The sequence below is a fragment of the Bicyclus anynana genome, chromosome 8, assembly GCF_947172395.1.
Source record: "Bicyclus anynana chromosome 8, ilBicAnyn1.1, whole genome shotgun sequence".
NCBI classification, from domain to species: domain Eukaryota; kingdom Metazoa; phylum Arthropoda; class Insecta; order Lepidoptera; family Nymphalidae; genus Bicyclus; species Bicyclus anynana.
Genome location: NC_069090.1, coordinates 9,683,641 through 9,700,832, shown reverse-complemented (window position 1 = coordinate 9,700,832; position 17,192 = coordinate 9,683,641). Strand labels below are relative to the sequence as shown.

General features: G+C 34.5%; 1 protein-coding gene across 1 annotated transcript; it reads right to left on the bottom strand.

Moving 5' to 3' along the window:
- Positions 1-528: 528 nt before the first annotated feature.
- LOC112056728 (cytosolic 10-formyltetrahydrofolate dehydrogenase) lies at positions 529-15,372 on the bottom strand. Its single transcript, XM_024097207.2, has 15 exons — positions 15,119-15,372; positions 14,405-14,546; positions 12,718-12,815; positions 10,400-10,536; positions 8,230-8,381; positions 7,682-7,800; positions 7,066-7,332; positions 6,377-6,981; positions 5,697-6,024; positions 4,503-4,665; positions 4,086-4,204; positions 3,321-3,518; positions 2,518-2,690; positions 1,539-1,738; positions 529-770 (listed from the first exon to the last, which is right to left on the bottom strand). The coding sequence occupies exons 1-15, from the start codon at positions 15,143-15,145 to the stop codon at positions 715-717; spliced, it is 2,784 nt and encodes a 927-aa protein (XP_023952975.2). The 5' UTR covers positions 15,146-15,372; the 3' UTR covers positions 529-714.
- Positions 15,373-17,192: the final 1,820 nt, after the last annotated feature.

The window sequence follows — 17,192 nt, the reverse complement described above, 5'->3', positions numbered from 1 at the left end:
GTGTTGCATTTATAGGCTATGGCGTTTCACTTCACATCAACAGCCATCTGCCAATAAGAATGCGTTTCTGCTTTGCTGGTATCCATCCCTTTAAATAGGCTAGTTGACACTTTTTTATGGACTTAAACAGTTCTTGATAGTTCTATTAGACTGAATTATTGTTTTCAAAAATTTTTGAGACGTGTTTACTAACATAAAAATTTAAGTTTTTAAATATGTTCTTGACAATACGAGCCAGTCTTTATTTCAACTGTTTCATGACGTCACTGTAATAAATCCCTTAAAAACTGAGCATTTTACAAAAATATTCGTTAACAATTACTTTGACGTTTAGAAATCCTTAACTTTTATTAATTGATATCGATATATTTTGGACCCTCATTACTGCTACACGAAATTAATATGGTTTATATTTTTGATATGAGTCAACTACCCTATTACGCAAACAAACGCGTTTCAACAACGCGCGCGCGATAGTAGGTACTTATCTATAAAGGTTCACAAAATGAAAAAATAAGAGCCATAGAATTGAAAAACTCATTCAGGTAAAAATTTATTTTTATAACATTAAATTAGGTACAAATAATAAAATACAACAATTTAAAGCTATAAATAAAGATACAAGAAAATTATCATTTTATAAAAAATATAATTACATTTTTAAAAATAATGATAATCATTAAAATTAGATAATCTACCTACCTATTTTTTAGTTTAATATTCAATAGTCACACATTTTGTTTTGAGATATTCATTGAGTGCTTCTTGACCTGCAACAAAGATAAAAGGTAAGTATGGCAAATAAAATAATAAATAAGACAATAAGTAGTTTTATAGTTTACGAGTATATTAAAACCAAATTCTATAGGGAAAGTTTATCAACAAATAAATTAAAAATGAAGATAGAAAACCCATGTCATTAGAGGATTTTATGTATATTGGCTGATACCTGCTACTTTGTTCTTCGTAAAATTTAATTTTCCTCGTGCCCATAATGTCGCAATCAAAAATTTCATCGTATTCGGTTCAGTAGTCGCGACGTGAAAGATTAACAAACATTCATACGAGTACCATATCATAATCTTCAATTTGTCTTTCGCAAATCTGGCAAAAACAATGGATTTTTTTGCAAAAAAGTAGCCTATGTGTTCATCTTAGTTTTAAATTTTAGCCAAATCGGTTGAGTAGTTGCGGCGTTATATATAATATTAACAAACATCCAAACGTCCATACAAACTTTCGCGTTTATAACATTAGTAGGATTAATTTATGTATTTATCCGTATATACGGTACATACAGTATTGACTGCATTTTTAAAGAATTAGCAGGTGCAAGTTTTATTGAAATCTTGTAAATGAAGATTTAATATCGCATAAAATTCACAAGACTTGCCTCGTTGGTTAATCTAAGCTAGAACTTATCATAAGGGCACATGTTTAGTTCTGGGTCCTATTATAAAATATTGTATTTTAAATGCATGCAATATGAATTTGAATAGTCTGTCAATAATAAACAGTTTGACTGAAAAAATGATTACCTAAATCTTTGCCGAATCCAGATTGCTTAAAACCTCCAAAAGGTGCAGCTACATCGGTTTTGTTGTAAGTGTTGACGAAGACTGTGCCAGCATCGATGCGCTCGGCGAACTGCAGTGCGCGGGAGACGTCTCGTGTGAAGACTCCGCTAGCCAGACCGTACTCTGTGTTGTTTGCTCGGCGGATGACGTCGTCTAAATTTCTGTAAGAACAAGTGTTTATTATAGTAACAATTGAGAGACCAACCTGAAGATCTGCCTGATATTAATTGGAAAACAGCTATATCTGGATAATGAGGATATGCTAGGATAACGTCGTACAATGCACCTAAACATGTGCCTGTAACTACACTAGAAACTTTTCAGAATGGATTATAGCAATGCCATTTGGCGGCAGAAATGTAGTATGACAGTATGACCGGATTCGCGTAGGCACTTACTTTTATTTTTTAAAAGGGCAGGCTTAGATTCGTGGGAATCTTCAGACCTATTTATAACCTCTAAATTCACTTTGGTCTGTTCAGACTTTATTTAAGGCTAGTAAGATATAGAGGCAAACGTGAATAAATCGACAGTGGTTATTAAGGTTCAAACTGCCAAGTTATGGGGTAACTTGACAAGCAGCGACGTAATGTAGACAAATCATAATTCTATCTGACTTGAATTTCTATTACACACACACACTACGATACAGATAGATCTATTATAATTATAGTTTATATTATTTATAGTTCATAGTTTCACGATAAACGGGCCGGATTTCGATAGATCATGGGTTCGATCCTCGGCCACTGGACCAGTCTTTCCGATTGATTGGCAGGAAACAGGAATACCTATTACTATTAGTTATTAGTTGTTATCGTTACTTATAGTATTTCATGTCCTTTAGCTATTTCATAAATACGAGTAGGTTTTATTTATACGGTATGTATTTTAATTTAAAAATCTCACAGTAAAGTGAAATAAAATAACAAGCGCTTACTTGCTACTAAATTTGCTGATAATCATAATGGGTCCAAATGATTCCTCCTTAGCCAGAAACATGTCATCAGTCACGTCGGTGAATACAGTCGGCTGGAAGAAGTAGCCAGGCCTGTCCACGCGTTTGCCGCCGAAAACGAGCCTAGCGCCTTCCTTTACACCGCGTTCGCAAAACTGCAAAATTAAAATAAACAAATTAAATGGCGAAATATGTTTAGCTTATTGACTTTTAATGGAGTTAAATTAAGATTTAATTCTACTAATAATCAACTTCAAGTCTAGTCTGGCAAGTTCGTTGATGACACTCCCATGATATGCGGGCGACGGAGGGAAAGACTGCGCGGGTGCGAAATCGTACGTGGGAGAAGTGAGGTGCATCTGTCGTGGGAACATTTGGGAATTCATTTGTCGAATTTCAACGCTTTTTTTTACGTTCGTGGAAAAAGCGCTCGTGCGAGTGAGGGCTTCTACCTACGTCCAGGTATATTTTTTAAAGCGTGCTTAATTTTAGTAAGTAGCGCTATGTTCTGTGAATTTAACAATAATTTGCAGATCTTGTTAAAATTATGTTTCTGTGTATTTTTAACTATTAGCTACATTGCCTAGCAATATGCACATTGGTATAGTTAACTCCGTACGTAAAACGAAGGTAGTTTGACATAGTCCGTCTGCTTATCTGTGTCTATACATAAGCGGCATCGTACTAAGCGAATGACACGTGCAGTTTTTTTGTTTGAAATCTGACGTTGACGAAATACTCGAAGCAATAGACAACGAATGAAAATTGTGCAAATAAATATATACCTCAAGCAGTTTGTCCATATGTGCTTTATGGTTCTGTGGGCCATGAGCTGTTCCTCTATTCAGAGGGTCTCCGATGGTCATCTTCTTAGTTTCTTCAATAACACGTCTAACGAATTCATCGTGTATTCGCTCTTCGACGAAAAGTCGACCGGCAGCGATGCAGTTTTCACCTTTGTTGAAGAATACTGAAGCCATTCCCTGTACACAAATATTTTACAAATGTGTAACATGATCTAAAATAATATCATATAGGTAATCTGAGTGACGTGACAGCCCAGTGGATCTCTTCTTTCGATTCGAAGGGCGTAGGTTTAGACCCAGTCCGGCGGCATGCACCAACCAACTTTTCAGTTAGGTATGTGCATTTGAAGAAATTAACTATCACGAGTCTCAAACGGTGAAGGAAAAACATCGTGAGGAAACCTCACGTACATACCTGAGAATTTTCTTAATCCTCATCGAGTGTGAAGTCTGCCAATCCGCATTGGGCCATCGTGGAGCACTAACCTAACCTAACCCCTCTCATTCTGAGACGAGACTCGTGGTCAACAGTGAGCCGAATACAGGAAGTTAAAGTGTTCTTCAGATAGTATGGGTATGTTGTTCGCATGTACGACGTTCATAATATGTACTATTATCATAAATCGCTGCAAACTTTCAAGAGCTAAACGACCGACCCGCACCATACTACATGAAACGAACAGTAATGATGATGACAAACTTGATTCAAATGATTATCAAAATATCTTCATGACAATTGCTTACGTTACGAACTGCTTTTTCGAGATCACAATCCTCAAAGATGACCAAAGGCGATTTTCCACCTAATTCCAGTGAGACTTTTTTCATATTTGATACTGCGCACGATTTCATAATTGTTTGTCCTAGAAAAAATAATTATTATTTATATAATATTTGCCGCAATTGGTACTGCTATGGTTCGATACCCGAGCCGGGTCAGGAATTTATATTTCCTAAACTGGCTCAGGGCTAGTCTGATAGTAGGCAAAGATCGTAGCTATCCAATGCGCGTAGAAATTGTCAGAGGTATAGAATAAACTAGTAGGTAGCTTTTTCAAGTCAGCTCGCTTCCTTCTTAGGCTGCATCGTCACTTAACGTCAGGTGAGATCGCATTCAAGGGCTAACTTGACATTGAATAAATAAAGGTATGGATCCCTTACCAATTTCCGTACTGCCAGTAAAGCCCAACTTTCTAACAAGTGGATGGTCGGCTAAGGCTTGCCCACAAACAGTTCCACTTCCTGGTAGGATGTTGATTACCCCCGGAGGAATACCAGCTCGCACACTCAATTCCGCAAACTTGAGAGCTGTTAATGGACATACCTAAAAATTTCAAGATCTCATATGAAGATTTATTTGCGTATTTGGCATATTTTTGTCGGCTAATAAAATATAGACGAATCTAGAATATATGCTCTCCGCCAGCGACAGCCAGACCCTCATCATTTTATAAAAGCTAAAAGTATGTCAGCTCATGCTCCTACTATAGATGAGTACCGTAACCAACTATAGAGTTTTGACCGTAGTGGCTTTGGGAGATAGTAGATTTCAAGGACCTAGACCCTCAACCACCTAAGTATAAAGTACCTACATTTTTGTTTCAAGGATCCAGACCCTCAAAGTATAAAGTATATTTTTTTTATATTTTTATCGGCATAACATGAGAAATGACATCCCCATTCACCAGACACTTGGCTTCATGGCAACCTTTCGTTAGAGAACCTTGAAGTTTCAAATTAAATAGTGTTTTTCGATGGGTTGCCGCGAAGCTATATGACTGGCAACTGGGATAATAATTTCTCATATTATGCCAAGAAAAACATAAAAAAATACACTTAATACATAGACGGTCGAGGGTCTGGATCCTTAAAACCTGCTACCTCCCAAAGCTATCACGGCTCTAACTCCACAAACAACTACCGTACTTACTTATGGTAGAAGCATGAGTTGACAAACTTTCATCTTTTATTAAAATGACGAAGGTCTGGGGTTCACTAACTCTACTAGACTAATAGGTGTTCCTACTGTGAAAGTAAGAAAAATTGCGATAATTTAATATAATTTAATAATATTTCATTTCCGGAGTAATATTGGTACCCTTAATATCTATAAGTTCTGACGTTTATTTACGTAAGGTTTTACGTAATGATAAATTATAACGACACTGTAGTTACATAACCAGTAATCTCCAATAGAGGATTGACTGACGATTTATCAGCGCCAGTCATCTAACACGTTCCAATTACTACTAATAGTGATAATATTCAATCTATCTAATGTTTATATGCTATTTGTCATTTATATAATTATAATCTTAGAATTTTACACAGATTGATTACGAATTGAATACTTACGGCAGCTGGTTTCATAACAACAGTATTTCCAGCAGCTAAGCACGCTGCCATTTTCCATGAGAGCATCATGAGAGGATAGTTCCATGGTGTTATTAAAGCACATACTCCAATTGGTTCCTTCTTTGTTAAAGTAAGATTCCTGTTGGGTCGAGCATGGTTTATGGGGATCGTTGCCCCTTGAATCTTATCACACCAACCAGCGAAATATCTCCAAGTGTCGATGGACATTCCTACGTGTGTTTTCAAGGCTAATGTGTAAACGGCTCCCGAGTCGATGGATTCGATTGTTGCTAATTCTTCTTTATGTTGTTCCATAAGGTCTGCTAACCTGATTAGAAAAAAGAAAATTTATTGTTGTTCTTGTACTAAAGCCAAACTTGATGTGGAATGTTTATCAACGAACAAATGAAAAATGAAGGTATAAATCGCTAGTCATTTTACAACAAATCATCTAATAATTTAAAGCTTATTAAAAAATATATTTATAAGCTTAGAGCAATAGGATATTATAATTTAACATTTTATAAAAAAACATAATATGTAATTTCAAATAAATTAGGTATGAAATGACATGCATTTTCTACCTTAATTTTTAGTTAGTTTGTAAATAAACATTTCACATCGACTTTTGCTTTAGTATAAGTAGCGAAAAAATACTTAATATTTGAATAAACACTTACTTAAATAATAATTGTCCTCTCTCCCGAGCACTAATTTTGGACCATTCTCCTTCCTCGAAAGCCTTTTGTGCCGCATTAACTGCTCTATCTACATCAGATTTCGAAGCACTCTGAACTTTACATATCACAGATTCATCAGTAGGATTTATTAAAGTCAATGTTTTTCCACTGTCAGAATTAACAAATTCACCATTTATAAATAATTGAGTTGGAAATTTAATTTTCATTTTGTTTACTTCTAATTCAACGCCATCGTAAACGACGTCTTTGGAGCCAACACTGCCCCTTGTTTTAAGAATGGCTATCGTAAAGAATTCTTCAAAGGTTGTATTCATATAAATGTCCTCGTTTTGTAATTCTATGTTCGCTAAATCCTTAATTTCTTCAACTAATCTAACCACATCCATAGAGCCTGCTCCTGAATTGAAAAAATCTGTATCATTTTCTATATCGATTCTTAGTATTGCTTTCCAAACATCACGAACGCTTTCAATAAACTTCTTTTCTTCCGGGCTCACTTCGAGTTGAACTTTATTTTCGTTTGTTTTAAAGAAATTTTGTGCGTTGATCATTTTTCCATTAACTTTTAACCTTTGAATGTTAAGCTGTAATATAAATAAATAATAATTACAAATATATACTGTATGTAGATACTATATGTAATTACTAATAAATCATATATTTCTTACCCTAACTCCATCATTAGCAGTGATTAACAAGCCAGCTTCATGTATAACAGCAGGTTTATGCAGACCAGGTAAAATCAAGTTATCGCCTTCTGCTTCATATTCGCCTTCCCAAAGTGAAGACCCGTAGAACTTGACTTCAATAGCGGAGTCTTTGTTTTCATCAACACCATCTTTCGTCTGTGGCTGAATAAAAGATGTGGCACCAGGCGACGAATCCAGACCTCGGATAAAATTGTGCAGGGATACACCACCTTTTGACCAGTCAATCTAGAATGAATATATTTGTGTGAATTCATTCCTTTAACTAATTGTGCTAATTGAAAAACACAACCCCTATGTTATAAGACGCTAATCTATTTGGCGTCAATTAGTTATTCAAAGTTAGCTTTCTTGTACATAATATTTATTCAATATATTAGGAAGACTTCAAACATGTGTTTCACAGTATTGTTTAAACTTTATATAGGTACGTTTATTATTTAGTTAAACACGACAGATAAATAACAATGTCAATTGTCACCGATATCGGTTTCTGTAACTTAGGTAACTGTTACTTAATTAGTATCGATAATGTTTAAATTAATTACTGCAGGATTAAACGTAAATGTAGTCTTACTTGATGAGTTTCTGCCTTGAACAGAGCTGGGTCGTAAGTAGCACCTACTTCGGTTTGAGCTATTCTTGGTGCTGATCCATTTGCTACTAAGTTAACGGATTCTGCCAAAGCCTTTATACCTGTAACCAATATAAATAATTAATTTATACCACGAGAATACTACAAGATTTTTGAAAATAATTACTAGTATCAATCGAATAGCATAAAAAGTACTAACAACTTTGATTTTATAATGAAAATGAAAATACGAAAAAATATAATAAAAAAAAATATTTTTAGGCACTATCAATACTTGTATGTTGACAAAAGAGCATAAATCTTAATTTTCGCCATAAATATTATTTTAGCAGAATGCCGTAATTTTAGATATCTATTTTAATTCAGTTAATTTACTTAAGAAGAGTTTTGTCTTTGGCGTTAAGATTGTTACTTGAATAGAAACTATCGCTCTTTTGATTTTTTTTAAATTTTAAATCTTTCTGTGAACTTTAAAGCCTACGTCACCAAAAAAGTGGGAGTACATAGTGAATGATTTAAATAGTACTGACCTTCTGGATAGAGATACTTGTTGTACAAGGTATCTACCGTGTCCTCGATCGTACAAGGAAAACTTCTCTGTAACAAAATTGGTCCAGTGTCTAAGCCATCGTCAGCCCAGAATATTGTGAGACCGCAGGTTGTGTCGCCTTCTATTAATGTCCTGCAAACCAGTCATTGGCATTTTATTGAGTAGCACACTTCAGTGAGAGGATTACAATAGGATGCTCTAATAATGGCAGTCATCATTATCAACCCATGTTCGAGCTCGAGTCTCCTCTCAGAATGAGAGGGTTGGGCCAATAGTCCACCACGCTGGCCCAATGTGGATTGTCAGACTTCGCACACGTAGTTAATTAAAAAAAAATCTCAAGTATGCAGGTTTCCTCACGATGTTTTACAGTACGAGTTCAGCAGTGAGCCGAATATGGGTTGATCACAAATACTGGTTTAAAATGACAGTAAGATATTTTCTATGTGTACCTTTCTAGCAATCAATAAATGAATTTGAATTAATTTTGTTTTCTGATTATATGACGGATGATGATGCAGTTAGATATTCCATAATCCTTTGAGCGCTTCCTTCGACCAATTTTTTTTTATTCTTTACAAGTTAGTCCTTCATTACAATCTCATCTGATGGTAAGTGATGATGCAATCTAAGATGGAAGCGGGCTAACTTGTTAGAAGGAGGATGAAAATCTACACCCCTTTTTGTTTCTACACGACATACATCCCTTTTTGTTTCTTGGCGGTACGTCTTTGTCGGTAGGGTGGTAACTAGCCACGGCCAAAGCCTCCCACCAGCCAGACTTGGACCATTTACGAAAACCTCAATCGGCCCAGCTGGGGATCGAACCCAGGACCTTCGTCTTGTAAGTCCACCGCGCATACCACTGCGCCACGAAGACAGTTTACGGAGACCATAAATGCTTTTCTTATAGTTTCTCGGTATATCTTAGCTTAGACTATCGCCTTCGTATTGCAACCGAGCTCAATTATTAAAAAATTGTATACGGATTAATGACTAATTATCACAAATTTAAAAATATTTTAGTTAAACTAATATATAGGTACTTAGAGAATATTTTCATTCGGAAGAAGTTCCGTTTCCGAAAGATACAATAATAGCTTTTTGACGCAAGTAAGTCTATAGAGGTAAGAGGTTAACAAAACTATAAATTACTTTATTATTGTACTATATATACAATCCTAAGATAAGTATTATTGTTAGCATATTATTATTTAAGTGTTGTGGGGGGTAATCTCTGGATCTACGATTTTGAAAATTCTTATACCACTAGGTATAGATATTTTATCCCATTATTCTCACGGAAACGCGAACTATACGTGTAAAACCGCTAGTAGGTACTCATAATATATAAGTAATACTCATAGTATATATAGTACCTACTCATAATATATAATAACACCTACCATACATCTACGACGATAGAGATATACATCTACGCAATATTGCGACAAATGTATGGAACGTCGCTTACAACATGTGGCGTAACGAATAATAAATGACAGCCTGTAGGGACTTAATAATAATATAATAGTCTACTGAGGGTTAGCTGTTGGATAAAGATTGACAAGCTACATTCATAATTCTTTAACTAACTATGACATTATAGCTTACTAATCTTGAAAAATAATTTTGATAATTTTGAAAAAAGAAAAGGGATTTACGATCTACAAGTTTATTTGGAAAACTAAGTTTAATTTAAAGTCTTTTATGGAACTTAAGCCAATTTATTTAAATAACTATATCATCAAATCATGCCCACGTGGAATGGTGTCAAGAATACTGGTTGCATTTCCGCGTTGGCCAGTCAGAATGAACCTTTGCGCAAAAAATTTGCCAGCCCTTCTGTCATCAGTCCAGGCAACTAGCCGCGGTGAAATAATCTAGCTCTATTTGACTTGATAAATTAATGTAAAGTTGAAGAGATTCGTTTGTTTCTTTATTCGCGGTTATCTCAGAAAGTGTTGGTTTGAATTGAAAAAATATTTAATATTTAATAGCCCATTAATTATGGATGGATGGAAGGCTATCTAATATAAGTGAACCTAAAACCTACGCGATATACTTAGTATAGGTATACTCAGAGGAACAATTTTCGGGTAATTGTGCCTCTGAGTATATTGTATAAAATATGGTATGTATAAACTAACCAGTTGATAGAGGACGCCCCTCTATGCCTCGGCAAAATGCTTGGATGATAGCAAATACTCTGATATTTTGGATACAGGATCACTTCCATGGGAATAAACTGGGTGCAGAAGGGCAACACATTGATGTCTGCATTTACCTAAAACAAAAAGAAATGATAGCATTAGAATATAAATTATATTTTAGTAACAAACATGAAATGGATGGAGCGGAAACTAAAAATAATTAAGACAAGAATTTGGATTTCTTTTCTTTATTTGTATACTAGCAGACGCCCGCGACTTCGTCCGCGTGAAGGTAGATGTGAACTTTTAACTACCCCTACCCTACCCCTACCCTGCCCTACCCTACTCCTTCCCTACCCTACCCCTACCCTACCCATTAAGGATGCACACGCGACAGAAGCTTAAAAAATGAAGTAACTTCTCCCGTTTTCCCAACATTTCCTTTCACTGCTCTGCTCCTATTGATTGTAGCGTGATGAAAAGTATACTATAACCTGCCCAGGAGTATGAAAAATAATTGTACCAAGTTTCGTTAAAATCCGTCGAGTAGTTTTTGTTTCAATAACGAACATACCACGCGGCGAAAGCTTACAAAATTGAGTAACATCTCCCGTTTTCCCAACATTTCTCTTCACTGCTCTGCTCCTATTCATCGTAGCGTGATGAAAAGTATACTATAACTTGCCCAGGAGTATGAATAATTGTACCAAGTTTCGTTAAAATCCGTCGAGTAGTTTTTGTTTCTATAAAGAACATACAGACAGACAGACAGACAGACAAAAAATTTACTGATTGCATTTTTGGCATCAATATCGACCACTAATCTCCCCCTGATAGTTCTTTTGGAAATATATTTCAAGTACAGAATTGACCTCTCTACAGATTTATTATAAGTATAGATATCTCTTGAATGAAATTTGTTTGTAGGTAAGTCAAAACTTAAAGTAATTGGTACGGAAAGGATAAGATAGAAGAGGTCACAAGTGAAATAGGAACAGTGCTCGCTCTAATTTTGATAAGTAGCGCACGTTAGTGAGTCGTGATTAATTTATGGAAACGCGTGTTAATATAACGCTTTTCCCAAGTCGATACGTGCACGTACACAGTACTTACTTTATTTCAATATTGAGTATTGCTACTTCTATAAATTTATTTTTTTTAATTTTTTTAGACTTCTTAAGTTACTCTTGGGCGGAATCATACTCTTCCGGAATATTTTCAGGATGTTGTATTACATAGGGACGATCACACAATACATCACGATCGGAAGGCCGTAATAGGTCTACCTATGTCAGTAGCAAGGTCTGATACACTTTTGGCCTTCTTAAAATGATGTATGTCTGGCTATAGCAGACATTTAATAGGTATGGCTATTAAACGGAGGCGTCCACTGATCCGCATAGTACGTATCGGATGCATAGCATTAAACCGATTTTTAATTTTACAGTAGATAAAATCCGTCCGATGCAATCCGTACTATGCGAACTCTTGTATGACTTGCTATACAAAGAATACTATAATCCGTTTGATGCGATGTGTCCGATATACAATGCGGATCTATGGAAGACATAATTCAGTATATCCGATTATATAAATAATATGATGACTTCTATTTTTTATTCAAGAGTTATTCTAACAATAAAATATATTTGCGACGACATAATAAACAATCTTAATCACGTATTTGAATATAAATAACACGTCAATCAATTTGTCTACCGATGTTGAATATTGTTGCATAAATTGATTTAAATATTAATGGTCAAGAATTTTTATAAGTTTGCAAGATTTGTGCGCAATTAAGCTGCATTTTTTTATACATTCTCGGTGCTCAATGTATTTGTTATAACTATAATACACAAATAAATAACTGTATAACGAATACTATAAAGAGGTAATTTTTGGTTTTTTATTTGTTACGATTTAACTCAAAACCTACTATTACTACTACCTACTACCACTGATTTTAAAAATTCTTTCACCATTAGAAAGCTACATTAATGATTAACATAGTCTATATTTTATCACCGTACTCCCACGGGAACAGGAACTATACGCAAGTTATACCGTAGGACGTCTGCTAGGATAATAAAAAGAAAACTATGTGTGTGAGAAAACTAGGAAAGAAAGCTAGTGAAGATATACACAGAGTTTACACGCGATGTTAAATTGCCATCTATTTAGTTAAAACTTTTTGGGTTAACCTACGGCTTATAACATAAAAAATTAATTTATATGGTTTTAAAGTTAAATACTTACTATAAAAAGTTTTAAAATAGTTAAGAACAAGACATGCACGTCCTTATAGCACTTACCGATTTGTAGTCCTCCAGCACTTCCGGGATAACCTTTCCCTTGATTCTCCATGTTTTGTATTTGAACACCGGCTTTCCGTTCTGTGCCGCAATTGAAGCTACAAAGTTTTTTATATATCAATGATTTAAATATCAACAATAGCTAATCAATAGTAGGTACTTAATGATAATAAAAGTCAAGTGAAACTTAACATAAGATGGACATTTTGCTTGTTCTGTTAAACATAAGCTCGGTTGATTTACAATTTTACGATATTTTTATTTGTTTACTATATTTTTAAAATTTCTTTCTTTTGTTTTAGTATTTGTTGTCTTTTGTGTATTATGTGTGTGTGTCCAAATAAAATAATTTTCTTTCTTTCTTTCTTTCATATTCGTTGGGAAATCAAAGTTTTCCTATCTCTCAATTTTGCTTTTATTTATTTTGCTCAACACCCCAAATATAATATAATATATAATATTTCAATAAATAACAAAACTTAATTTTAAATCGCCAATAAATTACGCTTTGTATTTTTTTTATGATTTATTTAGATATCTTATAACTTTGAGTAGAGAAATCCCTACAAAGTACCCTTGTATATCAGTGAACGTACATGATGGTGAATGTATGGACCTATGTATAATAATCATTATAGTCAGGGATCCGTAGAACATTTTTTACAACTGATTACTATCAAGTTAATTTTGCGAGAGTAGCTTCATCTTGATGAGACGAACAACTTTTTTATTCACGAAAACTCTTGTTTCTGGTAACTAACTGAGGTACCAGGAAATCAAAATTTCTGAGCGTCGGAACGAGATAATGTACCACACAATTTATAGGACATTGTGGCTGTTAAGTTTCATAACTACATATTAATAAATCAACAGTAAAAATAAACATAATCAAGATGAAGGTGCTCACGAAAAATTAACTTGATAGTAATCAGTTGTAAAAAATGTTCTACGGATCCCGGGCTATTAAGCAAGAATGTCAAACGCATTTGCCACAGTTAACCATCGTGTCCTTAATTGACCAATGTTTTAATAGTCGGAAATCATGATTGATGACAATCAAAAACAATCAAATTAAATTTTGTGTAACTCAGAAGCTGGATTCAATTTAAAAACGAAATCATGCTGCTGTGTAATATTCAACTTCTTAATTTTCAGGATGAAATAAGATGAAACTATTTTTTAAACCTACCCGTCCTCTTTTTTTCTTTACAAGTCAGCCCTTGACTACAACCTCACTTGATGGTAAGTGATGATGCAGTCTAAGATGGACGCGGGCTAACTTGTTAGGAGGAGGATGAAAATCCACACCCCTTTTCGGTTTCTACACGACATCGTACCTGAACGCTAAATCGCTTGGCGGTACGTCTTTGTCGGTAGGGTGGTAACTAGCCACGGCCGAAGCCTCCCACTAGCCAGACCTGGACCAATTAAGAAAATCTTAATCGACCCAGCCGAGGATCGAACCCAGGACCTCCGTCTTGTAAATCCACCGCGCATACCATGCGCCACGGAGGCCTAATCTATTATTAAGCTACTGAGGCTTTAAGCTTACTAAAGAAACCATAAAAACATTTCAAATATATTACTGCGCTCCTAATACGCTCCTACCCAAGCTTTTTATATCTTTAACAATTTCACTTTGAAAGATAACTAAGATTTCACAAAAGTAAGTAAGTAAGGTACTTACCCAAAGGGTCTTCTCTGTTTCCTTTGTCGAGAACTGTGAAAACTCCAACAACTTCGTGTCCATCTTTCTGTAGCAACTTGAATACTTCCGCGGCAAATGTGCTCTGCCCTATTATTGCAACACGAAGCTTTTTCTTTGGAGCCTAAAACATAGTTACAATTTAAATACATAGTTGACGATTTAAATTCTAAAATAAAACATAGTTTTTACTAGTTAATGCCGCGTGGTTCCCGTTCCCGTAGGAATACGGGGATAATGTATATCCTATAGCCTTCCTCAATAAATGGACTATCTAACAATGAAAGAATTTTTCAAATCGGACTAGTAGTTCCTGAGATTAGCGCGTTCAATTAAAAAAAACTCTTCAGCTTTATAATATTAGTATAGATTTAAATTTCAATTACATAAAACGCGAAAAGTCACCAAGTATTTCAATTTCAACAAAGAAACTCATCTCAATAATAAATTGAAGAGGGTAGATTTACTAAAAACAAATGAATGAAATCGAAAATGAAAATGTTATACGATAAACAACTTTAACAAATGATAAATTTAATGACATTATTTTTTTAAAGACACCCAAAAATAATTAAATGTACACGATCATGAAATAATTTAAGAATACTTCAATAAGACAAGACAAGTACCCAAAAAAAAAAAAAATTGAAGTTTGTATATTAGAAAGAAACTAGAATTTGCAACAGAAATGTATACCTCATCAGGCACTGCTACTGGTGGCATGTTGATGAACAAACTTTCTAAATAATAATATAGTATGTAATATTAGAGTATTATCGCTATACCGCTGGTCGAGCGACTGGCCGCGAGCCAACTAACTTACGACCGTACGTTTGTTCCTATATAAAGAGGTTTCTTCTTCATTCACCTCGACCTTGCCACTATCACACCCTGATAAAATAAAACTATTCATTGTTTACAGGCACAACCCGCAAAAACTGCGTTAACTTGACGTATGACAGCAATGATAAATATCATGATTAATTGTAGAAAATTAATTAATTGTCAATAACAAGTGTGCCTACCCACTTTTGGTAGTGCAATCGCACTTTAAATAAAGCTTTTATGTGAACTTAAAAATTACAATAGATATATTTCTATTGTAATTTTAAGGTTCACTTTTAAACTTATCGATAATAATAGCTATACCAATCACGTGGAATGGTGGTAGGAGTACTGGCTGCATTTCCGCTTTTCGTACAAAAATGTAGATTTTGTTCAGTACACCAAAAGCTCCTTATTCGCGAGGGATACTTACGTTCTTTAAATGTGCCATGAATACAGAAACCGCGTATATGGAATGGTATTTTGTATGGGATACGTTATTCGGTGACTTGGTTGGTTGGTTCTTGTTATGATAAAACCTGATCAATATTTTTTTTTTGTAACTAATCGTTTTGTTCCGTAGACTAATTCATATTAAACTACAGTACTAACAAGTACAACAGAAAGCTTTTTGTCATCATTTTAATTATACAGAAAATATTCCTATTTTTCGTGAAAACTATTGTCGGAATTCAGCGATAAAATATAGCCTATGACACACATAACGTGGCTTTCTATTAGTAAAAAGAATTCTCAAAATCAGTTCAATGGATCCTCAGATTACCGTCTACAACCTCACAAACTTTACCTAAAGTGTATAGTATAGATACAGATTCGCCTTATGAGAGTTGTTCCGCCCATCTCTTCTGCTTCTGCCTTCCGCCTCATGAAGCGATGCTTGGTGACGCCGCTGATGTACCACTAAGGAGACTACGCCACTTAGACAATAAAAAAAAAGTATTTGACTGATTACTAATTGACTTATACTTAATGTAGGAATTATTTTATGTTATATTATGAAAAAATTAAGTCGTTTTCCACTTATACACAGTCCCAGCCCAGTCATATGAAACGCATTGACTGTTGTCTATACTAATATTATAAAGAGGAAAACTTTGTTTGTATGTTTGTTTGTTTGATTGTAATGAATAGGCTCAAAAACTACTGGACCGATTTGAATTTTTTTCACCATTCGAAAGCTACATTATCCACAAGGCTAAATTTTATTTTGAAAAAAATAGGGTTCCGTAAGATATTTGGGTTTTTCGGACACAAGGTGTAAAAGTCGGCTAGTATATCATACAACTACACGTTTCTACGTCACAAAATCAATCACGAACCGCATGTTTATTAGATATTATATAAATGATATATTATACTATGATCTGTGTTATTTTTTCATCATATTATCGCGCTAGGGTCAGGCGGAGTTACTATTAGCTGATAATGACCGGCGAACGTTCAGTAACCGGTTCGAAGCGGTTACATGTTGAAACGAACGGATGGAGACATGCAAGAAATGCTAATTGCCTGTTGATTTGTTGGTGGTTTTACTCAATCAAATATAATGTGCACGTATGAGGTATTACGTGCAGATAAAGAGATTGTTATTTCTTGACAATTAATATTTATATAATACCTACTTATTAATTTACTTAGGTCTAGATAGGTATATAGATAAGTTCTAGATTCTAGAAAGATTTGGACCGAACAAAATAAAACGAAAATAGAAGGATCTCTGCAACTACCCCCTAATTTTGAGTAGGTACAAAGCATTGAGATGTTAGTTAGGTAGTTTTTGAGCTTTTTGAGCCTTTCAAAAACTTCCAAAAAACCAAATTTTAAAATTTTTGTTTTTGAGATTGAAATGACTATTTCGTTTAAATCGGCGAAACCGTTCAAAGTTATGAGAGGGTAGATAGATGTACAATGTGCGTTGTACATA